Genomic DNA, 26613 nt, shown 5'->3' on the forward strand with positions numbered 1-26613 from the left:
AGCATAAATAAGGAATTAGCAAACAATGCTGTGAGTAGAGGATGATTTGTAATAGCAGCACATTGATGCACTGGGCTCAGATACTATAATTTGACTGGCAGCACTTTATTAAGTTTTGGCAGCATTTAAGCAGACTGGGAGTGCTGTGATGAAGCTCAAGCACATTAATCCAAGCTCCAGCTCTTGTTAATACTGATGAGTGAAGGCAGTTAATTGAATTATGTATGAAGTACTGATGATTAAATATTTCACTCCTTGCTATAGAATTAACTCTGCTTTATTAACAGTCACTGTTGTCTCTAATAGTGAATGTCAGAGGGACCTCTTCTCAGCCATTTACTTTCATTTTTCTAACCATCTGCTCAGGTTGCTTATCTATGTACACATCTATTCCTGCTTGTACTGGCCTTTGAAATAACCATCTTTGCTTCTCACTAATGGTTGTGTGATAGTATAAAAGTTCTATTTCCTTACAGAACAAGTTTCACTGAAACTTTTAAATTAATTTTTCTCATTGACAATAGGATTCTACAGATTTCATAGACACAGACTTCTGAATGATGCCATCTCCAGAATGAAATTAAGCATAAATGGGTAATTTTCATTTTGCTTTGATGATGATTTCTACTTCCAGTTTGTACAACATTTTAAAAAATTGTACATAAAATCTCTGCTAATGAGGAAGAAAAAGGAAAAATCCAGACACATAATCTTAAGTTACAAAGAAATTGCAAAGCAGGGCTTTACAAAATAAATAAACCAGTGCCCTTTCAGGATCTCTGCTGAACAACTACAAGAATTATTGTTGTCACCACCTGGCAGATGTTCACAATTAATCTCAAAGACAATACAACTGTAAGAGACCTCAGTTATTTAGCTGTTCAAAGACAAACATGACAAAAGCTTATCAGGACAGTGGCAGTGGTTTAGCAACAAGTACAACAAAAGCCTTGACAATGGTTTCTGCTGGGCCACATTTTCACAAAGCCAGGTCTGTGCTCTTTCATTCTTTGCTGAGCTGTGTGAAGAGTTGGCTAAACAGTGAAATCTGGTACTAACATTTATATTAAAAAATATGGAATATGTGGAGTGTGCAAGGCCACAAGCTTCTACTGTTAAAAATGATGATTAACATTTTAAAATTATACAGTGTTGGAGGTCTGACAAAGAGCCCTTTCGGATCAGCCTTAAAATACTCTAAAAATAAGCTTTCTAGTTTGGCCATATGTAAGAGGTTTTCAGCAGCAGCAGAGATCAAGGCTGGTAAGTTGAACACAGAAATGCTGCATATCTACTATTCCATTTTGTAATCCATTTATTTATTAAATACAACTGAGGAACAATTATTTTGAAAATGTCTTTGGACAATACAAAGCCCAGATCAAGTACCTTTGTATAGATGTTTTGGGACCTCTGTTCTATTTTCATTGCTTACACTTCTGTGTCCCCAGGATAAAAAAAAAAAATAAAAATTACAATTAAGCTGATGTAGCAACATGAATCAGTGAAGGAAATGCTTATAAAACAATGTTTAATGATAGTGAGTTAGGTATTTCTTAACTTGAACTGCAAGAATGCCTTTAGTTAGTGTGAGAAACAACCACTCACTTTTAAACTTTTAAATGTTTATTAAACCTTAACAAAAATACAACAAAAGGACTAAATAAGAAGAAACTACTGGGCTGGGACTTCCCCTCCACCCCCCACCTGGGACTACCAGCCACGTGGCTTGTCTTTAAAATAGATGTGAAGTGATACGTGGAATAAATAGACTCCACAACCTGGCGTAGTTTGAAGTGGGCATGTATGTCAGCACCCAGCACAAGTGAGATATCTCTCCAAAAACTTGTGTGGTGAGCTTTAGTCTGACCCACACCTTTATTCCCAAAGCTGTTCCATATGCAATACATTACACAACTTTCCCATGCATATTCAGCCCCTAGCCCTGCCTGTCCTTGCCTCTCATACTAAATAGCTCCACGCCCTTCTGGGCACTCATGGTTTGCTGTGGTGGTCCTGCAGGGGGTCTCTGGTGGTCTCTTGAGGCTGAAGATTTTGGTCTTCATCATGACTGAACTTTTGAACTTTTCCTCTCTGTGCATGTGCTTTTGGTCCTTCGGTACTTATCTGAGCACGTCTGTCAGTCTTGATGGGCTCGGAGACAGAGGAGCCTCTTTATCCAGGTTCTTTGCATCCCTAGGCATTGTTCTTTGAGCAATAAGCTTCAGAAATTTGAATTTTCCTATGCCCTTTGTACCATGGTAGAGGTTTCTTAAGTAAAAGGTTTAAATTCAACACATAACTACAAACTAAAATATACATGCTTAATTCATTTTGTTAACGTAAGTGAATTCCAAAAATCTCTATTTCAGTTGCTCCCCCATTTTATATCTTTAGCCCCTCCTACAGTCCTGTCAGTAGACTCCTTCCTTGCTGTCCAGTGGTGGAGTTCACCTTCTTACATCTGGACTGGAGATCAGGTGTTCCCACAGTAACAAGTCAATGCTCCCGAATGCCCGGACTACCGAGGCCATCTCCTGGTAACAATGTGGGGGAGTGGGGGAAGGACATATTACAGTATCATAACTATACATCTAAAAAACTTTTCTTAGCATATATATAATTTTCACCCCTTAATTGTGAGAGCCAACCATCTCATTACTCATCTATAACACTTAGGATCTGAAGGTACAGCAAGGCCTCCAGTATTGCTTTCATATGACTTTTCCCTTGGTATTCTTTTAATTATGGTGTTTCAAAACAAAATTTCAAGTGTGCAAATACTGTTATAGATAGGATTAGTCTTGATTTTTCTTCTATTCAAGTATGATGCCAGACTAAAATCCTGTCTAAGACTAAGGATGTTCATTAACAGAACACAGAAGGTATCTCTCTGGAAGCCCTGATTCTCTTTGTATGTTGAAGGATGAGTTCAAGTAACTCAGAACAAGGGCCAAGGGCAAAGACAGAAACTAAAGCTAGAAACTTATTTGTTGTTCAAGTTAGAATTTGATCCAATTACCATTGCAAAGTTACTTTGTTTAGCTTTGGTAGATCTTTAGAGGAGAGAACGGTTCCCTGAAGATAAAGTGGATGATTCCATAACTTCCTTTGGAAAGTGCAACCCCTGATGATTAAGGGTTAAGACTCTCAACACCAGACACCACTGGCTAAAGCCATGTAAAAATGGAAGAAAATGGTTACCAGCAGAGACTGGAGGGGTGCACATCCACAGAAGGTCCAGCTGTGTTGGAACGCTGATGGCTGAAAACTTTGAGCTTTCTGAATTTAAGCCTGCCAACCCTCAAGTAAACACCTCAGTTGACCATAGACTTTGGAAAAGGTGTCAAAAATTGAGTGACAGCACAAAAACTGTGGGTATAGTTTGGATAGTACTGCGTGATCTCATAGGGTGAAAAAACTTAGATTTGGGATTTTAGTATATGGTGATAGATGGGAGCCAAGATGGAGAATTTTGGGTGTGGGTTAGTTGTCGTTTTTGCACCTTCTTCTTTTTTCTTCTTCATGAATCTGGGTGGTTTTCTCTAACTGGGTGAAAGATGTCCACATTGCAGGTTTCGAGTGGTCATAATTGGGTTAGAAGCACAAATAATAGAGATGTCAACTGTTTATTGGATAATTGGGACTTAAATAGCCTTGAACAGACACCATTTTAGGTCACTTTCTCAACTTGTTAGAGAAAGCTCACATTTTGTGAATTTGTAATAGATAAGGATAATAAACTTCAGAGTGAGACTTCAAAAACATCTCCTGAGTTTTCTTCGCCCTGACCTTGGAGCAAGAAAGAGCCTGGCATTCCAACACAGCTGGAATTTTGAACTGCCTATGAAAATATTGATTTGGGAGTCACAGGCTGTGGAACGGATGGGGAGGAGGCTGACAGCCATCTGTGGAGGAAGCTCTGCTTGTTTCTCAGGGGTTCCAGAGATCATGGCGTGCTGCTGGGGGTGCCAGCTGGCCTGCTGCCACAAGGCTTCTCTGTGCCACCAAACAGTCTCTGGGAAGCCTGCCCATGGAATCATAGCACACATTCCAAACAAGAATCGCTTGGTATTTCTTCACTAGGAAAGCTGATGAGCAGCAGATTTTCTTTCAAAAGCTCAGAGTTCCAGGGCTTCTCGTGACCAGTTGTCGTGGGGGTATGGCTGTGTGACTCACAGGAGAGTCACTGCAGCAGAAATGGAAGTGTTTACTTGTGACTTTTGTCTTTACTCCCATCTTCTTGGCTTGCCCACATGAACTCTTCCCATGACCTATTTCAGAGACCACAGCTGAAGAACACCCTATTTAAATAATTTTCCATATTCTTGAATCACTTCTGTTCCTTGCGAACATACGACTTTTCTGTTACCTTTCTGTTCTCTCAGTTAAACAGAACTTTATCTAGTAAAGAGAAATGGCACCCTCTTCTTTCTTGAAGCAAAAAATAACCTTGAGGTTCCCTATTGTTTGTTTACAGTAACATTTAACACTGAATGGCAATACTGCGCAGAGCTGAGGAACTAAAACCTCAAACATGGAGGATGTTGGTTATTGCTTTAAGACTGACATGCTTTGGGATGCTTTATAACAAGGAAATCTTACTTCATTTTATTCAATTAATTATAAAAACTTATAAAAATGGAGATTCGAACAGGAGCTACATACCAGTCTTACATAATTACACATAATGTGTACCTACAAACACATTTTGTAATTCTTCCTGATCAAATTTTAACTTTTTACCTCATTACTATAATTTTGGTTGTGGAAGCAATTCCACACACCCAGATTATTCTCTACACCCTTTATACTGAGGCAGATCTGAGGTAAAAATGGTGAGAAGTGGCTCAGTCCTGGAGACACTAAATTTAGAACAAGAAATACCTACAGAACACGGTGAACTCAGTAGGTGATTCATTTCCTGTTGAAGATGATTCCTAAAAGCTCAAGTATCTCCAGAAGGTCACTCCCACCTTCAGAAAATACACACAACAACTTATTTTTAGAAGTATGTAGAAATGCCTTGCCCACACAGTAAATTGGACATATGTTCTTGGATTCAGCTGCCAGTTTTGTTGAAGAATTATGGTCTCACTGTTTTTATGAAATAGAATTTTGCATTTATTTTGGTCAAAGCAAAAACCAATTCTGGATAAAACCACTGCTCATGGACCTTGCAATGAGAGCTAAGTCTAAACCTAAGCTTGGTTGTGGGTTGCTGTTCCTCCTTGAAGCACATTCCTAACTTTAGATACTGCAACTGGAAAAGATGCTGGATTGAGCACGTGCTAAGTGGCATTGCTAAATCAGAGTGAAACTCTTCTGCTGCTATACATTGCACAATTTGGAAATGTTGTTCCTCTATTCCAAACATCCTCTTCCTTTGCTGATTGGCCCCAGTAGCTTTCTGTGTCTGCACAAAACACTGCACGTTCACCAGGCCATAAATGAGGGAATGAAATACCCAAACTCCTATGATCTTTTATCAAATTCATGACCTGCAGTAGATTCCATACTAGAAAAAATTTCACATGTGTTAAACTGGGATGTATTTTTTGTAAGTGAAAGTATAATCAGGCTGGTCTGAGGGTTCAATGATTGGTATTGTATTTGAAATTTAAAATAAGCCCAAATCCCCAGTTCAGCTATCACTGGAAACATTGGTTTGGAAAAAAATACTCTATATTATTTGCAAATGACAGGGTACAAGCTATTTAAAATAATAACAAGAGTATTCTAAAGGTGTATGAAGAAACTAGAGCTGAGCATTGTGTACAGTGTAGTACCTGGGGTGGTAAAATAAAAAAAAAAAAAAAGCAGAGTAAAAATTCTTGAGGAACAATAAGAAATGGGGTAAAAAAGTCAGAGAGTCATTGGAAACTACCAAGTTGATCCACCTTCTGCATCTACAAATAATACAATAGGCTTTTCCCAATATTCGCTGGCTGATACTAATTTGGAATTAAACCTTATATCCTGATTTCCTGTGGCTTTTATCTAGAAAACTGATTTTTAAAAGCCCAAATCTTATCAGTCACATGTCCACAAAAAATATTTAATGTTAAAAACCACTAAAAATGAAAAAATAAAGAGACAGACTTCCAAAATGTTTTGCATCCCAATAGTTGTTTCAATTCATAAAAGCAATTGAAAAAATAAAAATCCAACCCAAAATTATTTGTGCATCTTCATGCAAAGACTTTGGCATTCAAGGAGCACTTTATCCATCTTCACACATCATAAAATTCCACTAATTAATTTCTCTCTTGTAAAATAATTCATATTTCCTGTTCTTCAACCATTAGATTAATTTTTACCACACATATATTGTTTCCTGGTATTACAGAAGGCATAGATGCTGTAGATAAATGTTTTGTATATCAAACATTTCAATCTTAAATGTGAAAATTCTCTGTAGTTGTAGGTATATATACAAATATAAATGCGTCTGTATGAAGCTCAACTGGAGAGCCATAAGGGAAGAAAGATGGTTTTAAAAAAGAGGCTTGAAAAACCCAAAACAATATCAGCATGAAGAGGACAATGACATTAAGGTGTCAGAGGCTGGTGAAATGTAATATTGTGATTTTCTTCTCTGGCTGTTGGTGTTTTGGTGTGCACTACACAATGGCTAGGTCTGTTTGGAGGTTTTGGTTGCAAATATAGGAAGCAGAATTTGATCATTTATTAGTGCAATGCCTAAAGATACAGGAATTTCTGCTTGCTCTTTGGAGCAGGTGGTTTTATGGAGCTCTGCAGGCAAAGCAGTTGAAGCAGTGGGGTTTAAAGGATGAAATATCCAACTGAGCTCATGAAAATGCTAAAATTTCATCATTTCTGTTAAGCTTCTGGTGAATTCATACTCTGACAATGAACAAATCTGGGCATTAGCTCAGACAGCCAGTGAGGAGATGTAAATATAGTTGGGATTATGTCCATTCATAATGTGAAATTCTCTATGTATCTGCAATTCTGTCCATTCATGGTATGAAATTCTCTCTGTATTTAAGTTACTTTCTTGTGAAGTATTGGCAGGGACAGAATGGAAAATCAAGTGGTTCTGTGACAAGATTACCCACAGCTATACAGAGGTGAGGCACAGTATCATCCTGACTTCTCTTAAAATATGTCACAAAGTGAAGAGGCAAATTAAGGAGTGGAAACACACACCAAATTTCGAGTCTCTGAATAAGGACACTTGAATCTGGTTCTATTTGCTAAACTCCTGCTTTAAATAAAAATCACTTTCCTAAAATACCTATTTCCTGCATATTTAACACTACAGTATGGAGGACTCCTGTGAAGTTCAAGACAGTTTTAGAAGTCACATCAGTAGGAGCTTTGGCATAACCATAGAAGAGCATGTTCTGGGCTGGAATGCCCAGTGCACTGTTTTTGACTGCATATTCTGGCTGTAAAAGCAAATATGTCAAGCCACAGAGTGGGACATTTGGAGGGAAAGTGGAGCTTTGTTTTACTGACACAAGACAGAAAGGTTCACTGCCTCTCTCTGCCCAGGTATGGCAAAAGGCAGAGTTGCTGACAACATTTTAGTGTATAAAAGTGTGTGGAATTCAAGGAAGAACCCAGTGCACCCCTCTGCCCAGTCCTACAGGGGTGAAGTCTGCAGACAGGACATGGTACAGGATTTAGTGCCATGTTCCTCTCAGAGGTAGATCTTAATGCAATTTAGGAAAACTGTAAGATGTGTGCTTAGTAAGCAAAGACACATCTTTAAAACACTTGTGAAAACATTTTCTTACTAAAGCCAGCTGACATTATTCCAAGAGCTTTGTATTTAAAAGCCTGCAACCTCAGAATCCCCTCTCCTCCAATTAGGATCAGCATGCACCACAAAATCCTCAATGTAAATATGTCTGCCCAGCATCACTATTATGTACTGAGTAGCTGAAATGTACATTATGCATGAAAACTGATGCAAAATGTTGCAGAACAAGGTCAAGAAGGAAATTGAAAATTAAATGCCAGTTATCTCAGTAACAGCTTCCTGAAGGGCACATTAGAAAAAGTTTACCAGAAATCCTTCTAAAAGCAGGCAAGAAACAATAGTATCTTTCACTTGAACCCATTTCTGCTGCCTATAGTTCTTTAAAGCCATTTACATTTCTCTGGATTTCCATTTGTGGCAGGGTTTAGGAGGTGGGGGGTTAACTGATTCTTCAGGTTTTTTACCCCACTTTCAACACCTAAGAGAACAGGTTCTTGCCCTTTGCCCCGCCTATGTACCACCCCCATGCCCGCAGATCATTGATCCCTATAAAACCTGGACCCTCTTTTGTTCCCTGTTTTCTATCCCTGGACTCCCTTGGCTTCAAGAAACCCTGCTGGAATGCCAAATAGAAGACCCTTCCTGCTTTTTGTTTGCTGAGCTATCCGTGGTGTGTGTAGACAGTGTGCTGTTCATGTGCCTGCCTGAACGCCTGCCAGTGGAGATGTTTTCAGGAAGGTAGTGGCAATTCACCATCTACTCATGCTGCTACACTAAACCAGTTCTGAAAGTGAGAACTGACAGAAAAAAAAAAAAAAATCCCTTATTTCAATCCACACTTTCTAAATTTAAATGTATTGTATGTGAAACCAAGAAAGTTTCTTTTTCTTCTGTATTTTATAATATTCACATTCTGGAGCTCCTTCATGTCTTTATGTTTACAATCTAATGGTGTTTTAGGCACAGTTTTAATGCAAAAAACTATGCAAATGAAAAGTGTTAATTATGAGAAACAGATACCAATAACTGTAAATATTAATGACTTGATGTAACAAGCCGGGAGAGTTTCTGAGTCATCTTCTACAGTGATTACTTCCTTAAGCAAATATCTGACCCTGCCCATATGTAATTTATTAATGTATTAATTGAGAGAAGGCTGTGAAAAGACTAGTTACAGAATCAGCAACAAAGGACAAATAATGGTAAGGCAGACAAACCTGTGAATAGACAGGAGAAGAGCTTCATGTCTTTTAATTCAATGAAATTTTTGCCACTTTAATTAGTACTTTTCCTCTGGCCTTTCAGAATTCCATTGTGGTTTCTGTGAGAGGTGTAGGAATTGTCATACCTCTACACACAGTGTAGTGAGTGGAAAAAACACAGACCCTGTTTTAAGTCAACAGAATCACTTTATTGAGCACATACCAGTATTTATATGTTTTTTCAGTGTACAAGTTTAGGATCAAACTATGGAGCCACAGTGATTAGGAGACTAACCAATCACTCAAAGAAATGGCAGAGCAGATGTTTCTTGCTCTTTTATCTTGGACACTCTCACAAATACCACACAGCCTCCATAGTCCAGTGTTCTGGGCTGCTTAAATGAAGCAGACTCACATGGATTTTTATGGCTGCAGATGATCTTTGGTATGCACTTTCTCATGGGAAAAAGGTGCTTATTAAGGGTAAGAGGAGCAGCTGCTTCAACACACAACTTTTATGTCACAGCTCAACAAATACGTAATTTTCACCTTTTTTTCCCCTCTTGGTTACTCTTTGTTTACTAAACCAGGCACAGGAGTTGCATGAAGAATCATGTAAAATAAGTTGAGAGAAAGTATTTAAAATTCTATCTAAATATGAATTTTCTCTGGACAATATTCTTAACTGGGAAAGTAAATCCAAGTCTGTGGGAGTGAGAATGACATGACCATTGCCCTTAGACAGTTAAATGGCAGGACTTCCATTGGTTTCACCAGGCTCTGGGTGAGGCACCACCTTCTCCCTACTGCACTCTCTAAAACTAAAACAACACAAGTCCTGCCACCAAGCAGTGAGCCCATAAACATAAAATTACAATGAGCAATAAAGCCTTGAGAGACTAGTTTCGCTATTAGTTTAATTTATACTCCTGTTAACCAATTTTAAATGCGCATTAAAATATTAAGTAATTCTGAAGATGTCAGTGTGTGGATAATAGAGCCTGCCAAGGTCATGCAATATAAGTGTTTCAGCCATAGCCTATTAGACTTTAGTAATTTGTTCTTTATTTTAGGAAAGTCTAATGTGAAGGAAGAAAAGCCATTTGAAGATGCCCAACTGCAGGATAGAAAAAGCAAAATGGAATATGAACTCCCTCTGGGAAATGCCCTGACATACACTCGTGAAAGGGAATTCTGTAGCCATGTCCTATGTAGCCCAGTTTGGAAATACTGAGTTGACTCCATAATCTGAGATGTTCTCTCCAATGTCATATGCTGTATTATGAGTCATACAGAACAGCTAAATCCCACAGTTCTAAATTGGGACTAAAGCTGGGAATTAGCTATCACTCCCAGCTGCAGCCTGATATGGCTTTAACTGCACCTGACTGAGATTTGGAGGAGCAGCTCCTCTCACAGCTGAGCATCCTGTTCATCCCATACCTGTTACTGCTGTGGTAACACCAGCACTACCCCAATGCATAAGTTTAATCCTCCCATTCAGCACCTCTCCTCCATGAGAAGCAAAGGATAAAGTATGAAAATGTGATTTCCTCAAAAAGCACATTATTAACAGAATTGCAGTGTGAACACTCTAGGACAAAAGAGGTGGAGGCTCACTGCACAGCTGTGGAAATAAATAATTTCACTGCAGTTAAAAAACTTGGAGATAGATGGTTTTAAATAAAACCATTGTAAAGGGAATATAATCTTGTAAATATTGATTTTTAATTTTTTTTTAAAGAATCAGTGTCTGATGGCCTTTATTAAAGGGCTGTAGCATTTGTCTCAACAAGCAAATCCCACTGTTTCCAGTGTGACCTATTTTCAGACAGAAGTAATAACCTAGGATTTTTAAACTGGCAGCAGCTCTTGCTTTTGTAGCAACTACTTCAACCAGACTTGTATCCTAATTATTCTAGTGTAGGAACCACGATGCCTGGATTTCAGAGACTCAACTAAACCCAACTTGACCAATTTCATAAGCAAGGAGGAAAAATCTGATCTCTTCAACTATCGATTGAAATGTCATTGTTTTGCTGCAAGTACTTTCAGCCTTTGGGTTTCATTTTGAAGTGGAACAAGTTGCTGTGGAATGGGGCTGTTCCTTGGCCTGGACTTATCCACCCTCCTTCCTGCTTTGCCTCTGAAGTTCTAGTATGAGATAGTGCCAAAATGTCACTGCAGATAATAATTTATAGCATTCCTCGGCTCTAATGCAGTGGCAACTCTGGTAAATGTCTGTGCAAGAGGTGCCAGGCCCTCAGTGCCCATCCTGCTGCTTCTCTTCTGCTTCATGCAGTTAGCCAAAGCACGCAGGAACATTTTTCTCTTCTTTAATCAATGGCACAGGGACGCCAGGCAGACCAGCCTGATGGCACAGGCATATCTAAACTGGCTGCATGATTCTCTCCCAGCCTCCAACTGCTGTCTTGAACTCAGCCTATCCATTTTTCCATTTATTCTGCATCTCATTTAATATTTGTAAAATGACCTCTCTGAATAAAGACCTTCATTCTTCACCTAAAGCCTCACGACAAACTCATAGATTAAAGACACAGGAAGAATAAATTAGAGGAGGTCATAAAAGGGTGCTAAAGAACCACCTCTGTGTTGGGGTAGAACATCTGTTACGTGCTCTGGTGTCAAATGAACAACTTCCAGTGTGACCTGGTTATTTTGTGCTCCATCCCCGAGTATTTTTATCAGTCATACAGGCTCTGGAAGGCTGCAGGCCAGGCTGTTGTCTACAAGCACTTGTGAATTACAGACACGCCACTTGCACTGCTGTAGTTAACGACCTGTCAGGTTTCCCATTATGATGTTATGCTGCTATTTTCAGGGTTTATGTCCTGGCTATAAAGTTGGAGACTTCTTGGTCTGGAAACACTGATGCATTTTTTGGATATGTTTTATAAATAAAAAATGAACAAGTGCCCTAATATAAAATCAGCCTCTATTCAGAAAGGTAAAAGGTGACAATTTTAAGTAATATTTTCAGTGCTAGGGAAAAAAAAAAAATCCATACTATTCGGGGAGGTTCCTTTTTTGGGCAGAGTCATTAACCATAATAATGCAATTTACAGCTCACAGGGGCAGCAGGTATCCAGAAATGCATTAAGTAGGTGACTATTTTGTGGTGAGTTCTGAGAGGATAAATCTTTCACAGACCACAAATAGTATGTGCCCAGATATGGGATGATGGGCTGATGGTATAGAATGGTATAGAATATCTGTATTTTCATCTGTGTAAGTAACAGCATGTAAACTTATCCAAATAATAATTCCACAACCTCATGGTGAGCATGGATTTTTACTCCTGAGTATGTTCAATGTTCACGGTTGAGTGAATTAAAAAGTCACCTTTTCAGAGAGGTGTTATGATAGGAGGAAATTTTCACTAAGTACAAATGAGCAGTTGGAGACTATCAAGTCTCCAGCAATTCTGTATTTGAGGAGTCTGAGGAATCCTACACATACACATTCATGGACTTTCAGAAATAAAGTCAGCAGGTTACTGAAGAAATGCTGTGATCAAATAACCCTGTGAATCCATATTTACAAGTAAATTCATAGCTGTCTATTAGGAAAGTACTTGCATACCATAGGATGTATCCACCTTTAGGTAACCGTCTAATTTCCTTTTCTTTTTGATTTTTTAATTAAGAAGGGGACAGGATTTGTCAGAGACGTTTTTTGTTAGTACCAGTGAAGCTTCAGTGACAATAACCAACAGGCAGAGTTACTCAGTGTAACCATGCACAGAGCAGTGGTGTGATCTTTATTTTAACCACAGATGAGGGTGTAGCTGTAGTGACCATATTTTCCTCCGTATGATGTGGCAAATTCTACACTAACTTGCACTAATGATATGTACAAATTAAAAGCTGCACACTGTGTTTATATAAAGTCCCCATTGGTGCTGGGTCCATCACCAGTGTAATCAGAATCATCTTCCTGAAGTCACTATAATATCCTGATGTGAACAGTCTCACTGAAAGAGAAGCTGAATTCCTATCTGACAGTCACAACTGTAACTGTAGTACTCCTGAAATTCTTCATCAAGGTATTTTAGAAGAGTAATTTTTATAAGTGGGATAATGACAGGAGTAGCAGTGGGCAACATCTTAATGCCACTCATTATCCCTGTTTCCATGTTATTTTGCAATCCCTTCCAGTTCTATCTCATCCTACACAGATTTATGGCAGAAGTACCCAAGCAAACATAAGCTGGAGCACTGTAACCCTTCTCTGATTAAGTCCAATTACATTCCACTAGGGAAGAACACTTTTAGCACAAAAAAATATTATTCCTTATTATTCTCAGTGACTTCTTTCTCCAAAGGACACTAACTTTTACACTATACCATGAAAAATCTATAAAGACGGTTTTTATGTAGGAAGTGATGATTGCTACTGTTTTGTACAAAAACACATGCACACCCACAAGAAAACTACTACTACATGGTAATTAACAGCCAGAGCTCCAAGTCCCCTCCTTACATAAGGAACTGTGGCAGATGTCTACTAATTTGCAGCTTGAATTATTAGCTTAAAAAGGTCCCTGTGTATCTGAGCAGCAATTAATTCTTCTATCAGATTTCTTTGTGCTTCAATTCTACTCCTCTAAGTCATGGTTACCACTAAAATGTCCAGTGCCAAAGATGTCAAGAACTTCTTAGACACCCTGCGAAGATTAGCCTGTCAAGTTGTAAGGTAAGATAAATTTTTTTTAATATATCAATACATACATCCAGCACTGTACAGAAGCCTTGCTTTTGGCCCTTAGAACTTTCCTGAATAATCCTTCCAAGTAAGTAGCTATGAGCTTTCAGTTATTAATGACTTAGTCACAGACCACTGTTCCAACTGCTTTTATACTCAGATTGTCAAGAATATCACAGAATGCTTTGGGTTGGAAATGACCTTAAAGATCATCCAGCTACACCCCCTTTCCTGTATACACCAGTGTTTATCCTTGAGATTCCTTCCCTTGCTTTCAGGTCACAGTGAAGAACCTAAAAAAAGAAAGATTCCTAATACTAGTCTTACCCTTTTTATCCCAAACCCCAATTTTTGCTAGTCCAGCTAAGGCAGTGCACAGGGATGATCCTTCTTTTCTAAAGCAAAAGCTTAAGAGGATGTGCTCATCATGTAATGATGAACCCTTCTAAGAGCACACAGGTGGCTTGCTGGCTTTTCACTTCAAGGTTTTGTAGAGACCGTAAACACACAGTGTGTAGGACAGCACGTTTTGGATACTGCTCTCTGAATATATGCCCAAATAGTTTTTACCTCTTGAACTTCTTCCCAGCTAGAAGCCATCATCCATGCAGGTTTTGGGAGCTACAGTTGTACAAAAAAATCCTGGTACTTAATTGTTCTTTGTGCTTATAATCCATATTTAGTGTCACTGCAAGGTAACTATCTGCCTTCAGGACAGTGGGAAAGAGGATTTTCAACTTCATCAGAAAGTATCTGGAGTACTCCTACACCAAGAATGTTATCTAACCTAGCAGCAAGTGTGAGGGACAATAATGGACAAGGATCTGCAAGGCACTGCCTTCAAGGTTTTCCTTATTTGCAGTTTCCTGAAGCAAAAGAGGGACACTGCTCAGGTCCTGGCAGGGGAGCCTGCGGGTGCAGCAGGACAGGCCCTGGACAGCTGGTGGCACAGCAAGGTCCAACCTGGCACTTCATGTGTTGGTTACAACAAGGCAAAGCTTGACCTTTGTAGTGGGACTAGGAACAGGCAAGAAGACAATTTGAATCATTTGGTCACGTCAGGATAACAAAGCAAGGGCCAGGATACATCTGCTACATGAAATTTTCCTTTCGTGGATACAAATTGTAACTGAGGAGGAAAAGCCACAGCTAAGATAATTAGGGATCTGAGATCCCATTAGCAAAGAACTGTGTTTCAGTCACAAGTTTGTGAAGGTTTAAAATTTTAGGTTTCCAGAGCTCTTTACTGCTGTTAGTTCACTTTGCTAGCTCCCTAAAACTTTTTTTTTTCCTTTAATGGAAGGACTAAATTAGAGGGAAAAACAGCATTTAGAGATCTGTTTGCAAAATGGCTGTATTTACAGGCTGTATGTAAAACAGTAACTTTATTGAAAAGGTCCTTTTAGAAAGGACTGCATAGATGGGTGTTCAAAGGAGTGGGAAGGATCTGAACACAGCAACTTTTTGAGTTTCATGGTGGCAACAAAAGCACCTGTAAAGGGTGATCCCCAGTCCCAAGCTCCTTGGTCAAGTGAGAACAGGGGCTTGGCCAAGTGGGAACCAAATCACAGTTCCATCAGGTGTTGTAACCGGGAAAAAGTCCATGCTGTATTATATATGTTGTATAATACTTAACTCCCACATAAAAATGTTTTTAAATCTAGTATCCTTTCTAGCTGCGTGATTTGTAAACAGTCCATTTTTGCAGAATTACCAAAGGAAGTGAGAAACCAGGAAAATATCTGTTATGAAATAGATTTCCTTCAAGCTGTCTTTAACTGACAACCAAAGCTGACATATTATATATACTAACCAAAGTTCAAATCAGTAAGTGAATGATTTCCAGTATCTATGTTCTATCACCCTGAAGAAATGAACTGTTCCAAAATATTACTTTCTAAAAGAAAAACTGCTATTATTGTTCCAATAAATAATTATATATAGCTGGTTAATTCCTCGGAGGCAGCAGCAGACTGCATGATTTTTGAAACAGTGTGCAGACTGTTTAAAATACTGCTGTAGCTCAGACAGCACCACTGTTTTCACTGATAAGCAAAATGCACCAGATGGTGAGTGATATTGCAGCCTCCTGAAGTTTCAAAATAAGACCAGGAGAGATGTTATAGTTAGAAAAGTGAGCAGTGCAGGAGTAGTAATCAGCAGGTTTGGTTTTTGCTGTTCAGGCAGCCACACAAAGTGATCACCATCTCAGTGTATGACACTGACCCCTCTGTGACTGCAGGGTGGCACAAAGTGAGAACTGAAAGTTTAACAAATGTGTGGGTTTTAAGTTTTTCATCACTCAGTTTCAAGCCATGGACAAACAGTTTGTGGTTCTTACAGTGACCTGCCCATGAAAGGCTATTTTTGAACATGTACATAAAGATATTTCTAATTTTAAAAAAAGCTCAAAGCTGTAATAAAATAAATTTGAAGCCCAGTCAGGACAAACCAGGGACACTAGAACTGCCTCTGTGGGCCATAACAAAAGCAAGAAGTTTAAAATGAGGTTTTGGCACTCATGATCACGCTTGTCGATTGTTTCAGACTTCTCCTTTGTAAATTGTTATGAAATTCATGCAGCTCTTTGCAGGCAGTTTCTCAGTGCTTCCCAACCAGTGCCCATGTTTTGAACCAGTAGAGCGTTGCCAGCTGGTCAAGGTTAGGGTATAATCCCAACAGGATTCTTGCAAAAGGCAGGAACAGCATCACAGAACTCCAGCAGTCTTTTCCCTTTTAGTGTAAAATAAGTTGTGAAGGAACCATGAACAAGGGATTTCCCATCTCAGAACCTCAAGGAAAAAGGTGGGCTTTGACTGGTGATCTGTGGCCAATAATGAATCCTAATGGATCCTTTATCTGGAATTAGAGTCCATTTACAGCATTTATTACAAGGAAGGAAAACATAATTTGCTCCCTCAGCATTGTTCACTCATTATTTGATGGATTTCCTCCTGTTAGCTGAGGCTGACACTAGCACCCTATAAAGTAACTTTAGATTTAGTATAATTCAGTAGGGGGGCCCAAAGACAATGTCTTCCCTGGGAACAAAACACTTATGTGCTTGTATTATCACATAGTCCAGAGTTTCCACAACAGGAAGGAGGTTTGCCAAGTGTGCTCTGTGATCACAAATTAGATTTAACAACCTTTATATTTTATGCTTATCAAAGCCCACTTTCATAATGGTATGAAAAAACAGGACCAGTATGAAAATAATCAATTCAATCACAAAGATTATCAAAGGTTATACACATCTATTTGAAGAAACAACAAGGTTACCAATGAATTTGGAATATGAGTGTCTTGGTCACCTGGAAATTGCTTGCATCACTTCAGCGATACCAAATATTCATAGTCACAGCCAAAGAAAAGACATGAAAAAGGTTATTTAAAGGTGTTTTAACCCATCAAGAACTACTTTGATATTCCACACTGGAAAAAGTCTATATAGTAAGCATTTGTAATAATATAATTTTTTATTATTATGCAAATCACCATGCATAAAGGAAAGTATTCCTTCTTCATTCTTGAACATTCCCTGAAGTTTAATTTGGAAGCTAATTTACATTCAATTAACATTTTAAAGTTCTACTTACTTTCTTCTTTGTTTGCCTACATGATTTAAATCATAAGAGCAATTCTTTGCTTGTAGAACAGGTGAGAGATGGAGAGTATTTTCTGCTCCAGCAGCAGATACACAAATCCAGCCTGGATGAACTTTCCCTCCTGCACTTGAGAACTCTGCATCTCTCTTTCAAGGGTAGGCACCAAGACAGACCTGAGCCACAGTTCCTGGGCTGAGAGAATCTGCCAGCTCTCAATGCTGCCTTCCCTTGGAGCCCTGAAAGAAGTGAACGTGGGCAACACACTGTGAGGGATCTTGTACCTCATCTCTGCCTACATCCTTCCCTTCTGTGAGATACACATCACTGACTGCAGCTCGGTGGCTTATAGCAGGAAAAAACCTGTGTCCAGACGGACATTAGAAGGGAATTTAAGTTATTTTTTTATAAAATCTATCTGAGAATATAGGGAGTCTGGATTTGGGGAACATAATGAAATATGGCTTGATTTTATGAACTGTTCAATGGCAAATCTGTACAGGATCCAGTGTGTTTTTAGGACTTGGCTTAAATGCTTCCAAAACAGACTAAACAGAAAAACTTAGGAATGGCACATTCTAAACCAGGCATATTGTGATACACTCCTAACTGCATTCTTACACAGCTCTCCATGGAAGAAGTAAGAGTTCAAAGAGTGACAGTGACTTTACTTTGAAGTGGGTGAAAAGTATTCACCCAGCTAAAGCTGTGATAGACAAACCACAGCAACTCCTCCTGGAGTGTTTTACAATTACATTGCCCCTAATTAATCATCTCTGCATTTGTGGCTGCTTCCCCAAGCAGCTGGATTCATGTCACTCATATCAGCTGAGATGCCAGGTCTGAACTGCAGTGACAGGCTGTTGGACAAACACTCCTTTCTAATATCTTTGGGGGTGTTCACTTCCAGCCCTGGGTCAGGATGAGCAGCTGTGGGAAGAAAACATCCTGGCAGATGGCTGTAGCTGTTTGCTTCAGTGCACATCAGCAGCTCCAGCAACAGCTCCTCAGTCTGCCTGGCAGCTCTCACCTCTCAGGTGCTAATTAGCATCTCACGTGAGATCTGATGCAGGACTGCCACCAACACAGATAAACTTAATATGCACCAACAGCTCCTTTATAATGTGTTAGTCTGAGAGCACAGCCACAAATGCAGCCTTGAAAGACTTTAAATATGGTTTTCAAAGGCTCCCAAATCTAGGAGACAAAATCAGTTGTTTGAACTGTAAAGTCTCATGGGATTTTTCTCTTCTGCTGAGGCTGACATTGCATGTTGCAGAGTTGAATTTGAAAGAAACATACACCCAAATTCCCTTTGCTTTCTTCAAGGTTGATTCAGTGCTGTTCATTACAACTTTCTGGACCAGTTCTTGAGAATGTGTGCTGGGTTAGTCAGCTATTCAACACCCTGGTTATTCAGGTTTCCCTCAGAAAGGAGGTGTCCCTCCACATCACTCTAAAAGGTCTTCCTTCCCAGAAGTTTCTGAGTCATCACTGTTTCCTCATTCATCTTCCAAGGATATTCCTAAGCCTAAATGTCTCACAGCATTAGACTAGAACACCACAAGCATGAACTGATCACAGGTTTCTTTACATTCTGACAATTATATTATTTTTCTCAGTAACTTTAAATTTAGGCCTGTTTAGCCAATATTTTTTTTTCATTCATTTTCTGCTGGGCATCTACCTGAGTTATACAACTCAGGAAGGCTGAAATCAGGTGATTATATTCTCCAGGTTTCTTCCCCTGCTGTCACTTTGAGGAACTAATAACGGCACAATACACTGGAATGTCTCTGACAGCCCAAACCAATCTCAAGTACGTTTGAAAAGCTACTTTATGTTACATCAATATGTAATTATGCTCCAGGTCTGTAGATTTTCACAACCATTTCAGTGCCAGAAATGTGTGGGCTGAAATACTTCATCTCATTTGCACTAGATTTCTTAACAAGACAATCAGCATTTTGGGAATTTCAAATGACATTCAGGCTGTAACAGTTCTCACAACAGTGCAAGTAGATGATGATAGGTCAAATCTACAGATCCTCAGGAACAGCTCACACAACAGCCAATATTTTCTACTATTATGAGAAAATAAGGATCACATAGCAGTTTTCTTGATGCATTCATGATAAAACTTGAAGCACTACTTTACCTTTTAAGATATAGCTAATATACATCAATTAATGCATATTAATCTCAACCACACTGAAAAGAAACTGCACAGAATCCTTTTAGCTGCTTCTTGATTATTTATCATTTACTAAATCTACTAAATTTACATTTACAATGAAGCCCAGTTATTTAGTTTTTTCACTCATAGTTTGTTTACTAAACAAAAAACCAGTGACAACTGCATGTAGTGGCTTCCTGTCCTCATCTACTCTAAAACCTAAGTTAAAATTGTAGAAATGCTACTACCTAGAAGTGCTACAACAGATAAATTATTTCATCCAGTTAGCAGTAATACTTTTCAGTTCCTTTACCTTTTCTACACACAGAACTACGCATTCACAAAGCAGCATTATGTTGGTTTTACTGAGAGAAACCAGGAATGTCATTAAAGTGATTTTTGCCCTGAAAAACAGCCATGGTTTTTGGATGATGGATTAACAGAAACCTTTCTGCACTTCACAATAATGTAATGTTGAGTACTTGTCAACTAAAAATCTTTGCAATGAAAACAAATCAACCCATAATATCTTCCCCAAATCCAACTATATTAATTCCAGTGAAAAAAAAATTAAAGAAGTCTAAAATTTGAAAATTACACTTACCAGGAACAAAGCTTCCCTGGACCACCTCCTTATAAGCCCACCAGCCTTCATGGATTTTTGGTGAATTTTGTTGAGCTAGAAAGAAATAATCAAAGAAACTATAAAATTAGGGCCAAACATAGGATTTAATTAGCTAAACTTTAGGAACTTTAAACAGGGTACTATCCTCTACAGAATAGTGACTAAAATTCCTAGGTGATCTTTATTCAATCCATAGAATCATTCTATGCATATGTATCTTGAATAACTTTGTCCCTGTTTACCACACAGTAAAATATACTCCGCATTGGAAGATTTGATCATGAAACTTAGCAGCTCTGGTAGAAAATGAGGATTTATAGCACTACCACTGGCTACTGTGCCACCTATAAGGTCAATATGGGTTAAAAATACAGAGAAAAAGAGTGCTCAGGAGTCAATACTGAGTCCAAGTTGTCCGACTGAAAAGCAGTTTCTGCCCTTCCTTTTCTGAGTTTTCCAATGATCTCTCACTTTGCATGTGAAGAAGTGGCAGAGTGAGCCACAGCCAATAATATCTGTGTCTGTCACTGCTTCACATCATCCCACGAGCTTTGAGTTCCAAAACCAGGCCAGAAAGACACAGCACAGATTCCCCAACACTGCTCAGGTTCCAGTGCTGAGGCAGGAAATTGGTTTTTTCCATCTTCTTCGTCGGTGTTGGTGGTTTTTCACAAACAGGATGGGAATGCTGGGATAAGTTCCTTGAGATTTTATTGCAGCATCAGCCTCATGATATGGTTGAGACAATAGAAAGATGGCAATGGCTCACATCCTGACAGCTGCAGCCAAAGATTTATTTGTTACAGAGCACTTTAAAAACTTCCTAGCCAACAGCATATTGCTAAAGCTTACAGACAATTGTTCCAGCCAATCACTAAAAGCACACGTACACCTGCTTCACACAATGCTTGCTTGTATGCTCTCTATTGACAATACACAATACTTCATTATTAAACTTAAAACCTTCTACTGTCTTGCTAAGCATATTTTTCTATAGTCTTAAGGTCTATTTTAGCCAAGCCTAAAACTCAAGCTACTGTTTCATGTCCTTGCTTACTGTATTATTGTAATTTTTTCTGCTTTCAGACTTTGCAGCTGCAGCTAGATCCAAGTTTTCTGTTCTTTCTGTTTCTAAGGCCTGCTTTTACAGCTTTCTCAAAGTCTTTTTACCTTTACTATTTCCCACATTTCCCCCCTCTCGGTACAACCATAATTTAACTCCCTTAACTTTGTTGCTTATTAACTACCTTGTGTTACATCTACAATATGTATTTCTTTTTGCTTGTTTCAGGCACCTCTCTTATTTGCTTTAAGCATTACTATTTTACACCACAGCAATTTTTAATGCTATAAAAGAGCTGGTCTATTCAAAGGATATAAGTAAAATCTGATAGCAGTCACTATTTATGGTTCTAGTAAGTCTTGTCCATTCCAAGGTCTTAATTCAAAGCCTTCACATATGTCTATACTTGTATCCACTATCTCTGTAAGATCTTGAGAACTTTCTGTGATTTTATTTCCTACATCTCTCTCTTGTGTGATAAAAACTTCTTTGATAGTTGTCCATCATTTTTTGCACACACAGAAGTATATATGGTACTATTACTAGTACCACCACTAAAACTACTAACATATACAAACCTATTTTACAAAGTTCCCTTAACTAAGGTGTAAAGCTCCATCATTTGAACAAATCATCTAACCACGATTCACCATCTTTTCATTTGAGCTGTTAGATCTTTCAGCTTTTGTATACTTTTGTGGATGGATTCAGAATGGTCAGACAGATTCATGCAACACAATCCTTCAAATTCCTCCGAACCATGTCCATGTGCCAGTAAAAGAAAACCAACTGCTGCTCTATTTTGAAGGGTTGCATGTCTAACACCACTGACATCTGTCAGCATATCACTGATTGCAATGGATGTGGCATTGGTTTGTTTACTCAGCCAACACCTAACCATCTAACTCTTTCAATGCCATGGCAGAAGCAAGTTGGGATAGAAGTAAATCTGCTGAAACTTTTCACAGCTTTCCAGGGCCTAAAATCACTGTTACAATTTTCTTCATATTGATGGACAAATCTTTTTCCTCTATGATTTTTCTTAATGACCATCTTAAGACTAGGTGCTAGTACAGTAAGTTGTCCAATTCTGTATGGATCACCGTCAAGGTGTGATGGAATATCTTTTCAAGCCCTATCTCCACAAATGAACTAATATCCTTTTGGTAATTGTCGTGGATATTGGTCAAGCCTGGAAAGTCCACTCCAACTATCTGAGTAATTACACCAAAAACTCGAGTTTCTGTAAGCAGAGTAATTGGGATTGACATTGTATTTCAGAGGATCATTCTCTTGCCAATTGCTATCTGAAAACGTAAGAGAGAAATCCATTGTTAGAATCTCCAATTCTTGGGGTTCAGAATGTGCTTTATGAATTTCTTTGGTCCAAATGTCCCAGTCAGCTACAGGATTGCTCCTGCTGGCAACCTCACCTGATTTAATATGAATTTAATATTGACCTGCTTTTTGGTCAAGGGATCATAATATATAGGTATTGGCCAATCTTTTACTGAATAGACAGGTTGAAAAAGGCTTTTCTGGGTTTGAATTGGACAGGCATATGATATCCGAGCCTGACGCCTTGGCTAAGGTCACCTAAACATTTGTTTTTGGTTGTTCCACAGGCAAATCTGCACTGCAAGAAGTAAGCAAAGCTAGCCAGCACCAGTGTAACACTTGATTTTGCTCCATTCCATTTTGTGAGCCATTTTTTGGCAAAAGATTTTCTCATATATTTCAACTCACAAATTCTCACATAATTCTTCTACTCACAAATTCTGGAGAATCCATGCCTGTTCCCCCCTCTTCAGCCACCCAGGTAACTTGGCAAAAACTTGCTTGTGACTGGTGTCTCTGACATGCAGCTCTTTCACAGTGTGAGAGCTTTGGGAGCACAGTGCAGAAACACAAGTGCAGAAACACAAGAAACACAAAATTTCTTTGGTCAATATTCTGAAGGTTGTAGCAACAAAAAGCCTAAGCTTTCTATGAGGTTTGCCCCTGATAAGACTTATTGCCTAAATGATTTCTTCAAAGTCCTGAAAAGCCAAGAGCAGAAAGGTCTTGATTGGTCACGTTTGCTGCTCTTTGTCATCACTTCTCTTTGTCTTTCAATGGGAATTTGAGCAAATTTTGTGGTCAAAACGTAAAGTCACGATTAATTGGAAATATTTTCAAATGGCACACAGACACACAGCAAGAAAAACATTCAGCTGATCTTCAAGAGAGAAGAGCTGATATACCAATATGTTCTGCCTTCACCTGTGGTTTGCTTGTTATGTTCCTATTTAGAGCAACTCTCTCTGGGCTGCAGAAAGATCAGTTACCTTGTGCATCATTTGACCTAAAGATTTTGAGGTTGCTTTCTTTTCAAGACATTTTCAATCTCTTTCACTAGGGGAATTTTTTTTTTTTTTTTTTTTTTACATAAATTTGCAGTCAAAGAAGATGCTGGATTTAGCAGCTTTTTGCTGCAGTTTAAATTCTAAATCACATATTATTTATGAAAAACACAACTACCCTGGGAAAAGTTCCAGCACTGTAATAAAAATTGTTGCTGTCATTAAAAATTATGAAGAGGATGTGAAATTCAGGCTAAAAGGGATACAAGATAAAGACCATTACATACTGTTCTGTTAGATTACAAAACAGTATTTATGATTTAACTGACTGTATATTGCAGAAACAAAAGTAAAACTTATGTTAATTAAACGTACTATAATGAAATGTACTGACAGAAGGACCAACACACTGCCTTACCAAAACCCAGCCATGCCAGTGGGATGGGCTACATTGGGATGCAGATTTCTCCTTGCAGGACTGATGTTGTTCCATTAACTGAGTAGTCATGTGTTACACTGAAGGGACTGTTCCACTCTGCACCCTTTACAGTCTGCAGATGAAATTGTCCTCATATTTTAGTTTTTATAACATTGCCTGGAGAACTCCAACTGTGTATGGCTTAGTTGTGCTAGACCGCACTGTACAACCATTTGGAAAATGGCAAATCCCAATGCACAATCAAAATATATGAGCAGAAAATTGTTCCTATCCAGTCTGAACTGCAATTTTTTTTTTTTTTATCTCAATACTTGCTTTCGTGTCCTCAGCAGGAGAAGGTCTTAAAGATTTCAAAATGGCAGCAGGAGAGGATACTAAGGAGTCCCAACAAAATACAGCCATAATTCTTCTACTTAAAATTTCCCATGAAATTACATTGCATTAAAGTGCATCTCGTAGTCAGACACACAGCTCAAATCAGTTCAGCCAGGAAGAGGCAGATGCATTTTAGAAGTAGCTGAAAAAATCATATACATATAGAAAAATAGAGATAAAAGCAAGCTAAGAATTTGGGTAGGATGGGTATTTTCAAATGCAGCTGCGTAGTATCAGCATTCATCAAAATGTATACAATTGAAAAATATATTGCTTTTTCCCACTCTGGGGCAATCTGAATGATACATGCCAGGTCCAGAAGTGAAGTAAATCCATTATTTGGAGTTTATATTAAACCAAAATCGAAATATGCTGGCTCTGCAGTTCTGCTTCAGTGTGTTACCCCAATATTTACAACGGTTAACTCCAAAAGGAATAGCAGGAAAAAAATATTTTGATGACATTTCTTCCTATCTGCTTCATTAGTATGGAACAGGCTGTATGAAATGAGCAAGAAAACTAGATTATCAAAGCTCTGTACTAAATAATTGGATGCCAGTGCAGTTGCTTCAGCTATCAGACAAGAGCATGACCTGGCATCACTCCACACATTCCTCAGATATCAGATCCTTATCTCTTCAATTCACATGAAAACGAAACACAGAAAGTACAATCCCAAACTAAGATGTTGTGCCCAAGCTATATCTGTGGTAGAGCAAAAGCAATGCTCGCAGCACTGCTGATATACAGAGAACTGAATTAATGGAGGAAACCAAGAGGCAAGGCAGGTGGGGTTGTGAGGGGGCAGTTCGGTGACAATCTCCAGTGCTGTGCTCTTTCCTGAACCCTGAAACCTCAGTGTTTTATAGCAGTCCAGGCAAAACATCCTGAAAGGTAATGCAGAGAGTGACTGAACACAGATTTCTACTCTGCAGTGCAGGTGAAATCCAGCTTGGTGCCAAAGATTTACTTGGATGAAGTTTACAAGGACTTTACTTAAAAAGGGAAAAGATTTATAAAACTCTCATTTCTCTGAATGAAGAAGGAAGAGGTCTGGTAAGGCCAGGGAGAAAGTTTGTCTTCCAGAAACTTCTCCTAAACCATCACTCCAATCTGTTTTATGCAAGTGGGCAAGAGGACTAACAAAAGGAGGAAAAAGCTGTTCGCTGTTTTTGAAACATAATCAGACCCATACCTGGATTAGTAATGGTACAAGGGAAAATAAAATTAGAATGAACAGCCATATGGACAATCCTTGCTGGGAATCCTATCTGGGACACTCACACCTGATGCACATACAATACAGGCTCTCTGCAATTGGTGTATTAATGCCCATCTGACAGAATGGCTCTGTGCCTGAGTAAACAGGTTCAACCTTATGGCTCAAGGATTGTTGCCAAGGAAATGGATTCTTCCTATGTGCCATCTCGTGATACATGAAAATAGCAAAATTCTCTCAGCCTCCTTCTGATTTCAGTTAAACTACTGTACCTCTTCCTGCAATCCTCCCACCCAAGGACCACATAAAGAGACGTGGTCTCTCTGTGTGGCCTCTGACACTGCTGTGGTCCTACCAGAACATTGCAGCTCCTCCATGGCAGCTTCTTGTTGGCAGGAGGAGACAAAAGGTCTAGAAAGTAATACTGTATTCCTGAAGAGGGTTAAGTATCTTAAAAAGAAAAAAAAACCCATAACTTCCACCTGTGGTACCTCGGAGGCTCCTGCTTTTACCACTAAAACCCAGAATATGACTTTTGCTTCCTAGGAAATATTGGTTTTCCAAGGCATGAATTAAACAAGCCACTCTGAACAGACACTGCAGGTTATGTGCAAAAGGAGCTCTGCAACAACCATTTTTAGCAGCAGCACTGTATTCTGCCATTAACAGGAACAGTCCAAAATGACAAAGTTGTCCAAGTGCTCGAGGATACTGAATGACCTCCATCTGTGCAGTGTTTCCTCCTCTAGCACTGCAATCTCTGGTATCTGAGATTAGTAGCTCTGCTGATACAACACCCATTCTGTCAGATCTCTTTCAATAAAGCTGCTGCAGAGGAGACAGGATATTTATTTGGTGCTTATATGACATGTGTTGCTTTCATTCTGTCAGATTACTTTAGGTATGTCTCATTGTGGAGCATAAAATTACAGGCTAAATTCTGTAAGTTGTTGTGCATTCTTGTTTCCCAGTGGCTTCCACGTACAGGGAAACAGCATCGTAGAGGATCATAAAAACACACAGTAAATGCAAACAGCAAAGGTGCCAATGCCCCATAAAGTCAGTAGATAACTCTCCTAGCTTAGAGGCTAAAGTGAGTAGCCTCATGTT

At 38.8% G+C, this 26613-nt stretch overlaps 1 protein-coding gene across 1 annotated transcript in view; it reads right to left on the reverse strand.

Annotated features, from left to right (window-relative positions):
• Positions 1-26613, reverse strand: part of CA10 (carbonic anhydrase 10) — a 184439-nt gene that overhangs the window by 126033 nt on the left and 31793 nt on the right. The window contains exon 3 of the mRNA XM_021555308.2: positions 20045-20119. Coding sequence (XP_021410983.1) covers positions 20045-20119 — 75 coding nt within the window. The remainder of the gene's footprint in view (positions 1-20044; positions 20120-26613) is intronic.

The sequence above is a fragment of the Lonchura striata genome, chromosome 19 (genome assembly GCF_046129695.1).
Source record: "Lonchura striata isolate bLonStr1 chromosome 19, bLonStr1.mat, whole genome shotgun sequence".
Taxonomy (NCBI): domain Eukaryota; kingdom Metazoa; phylum Chordata; class Aves; order Passeriformes; family Estrildidae; genus Lonchura; species Lonchura striata.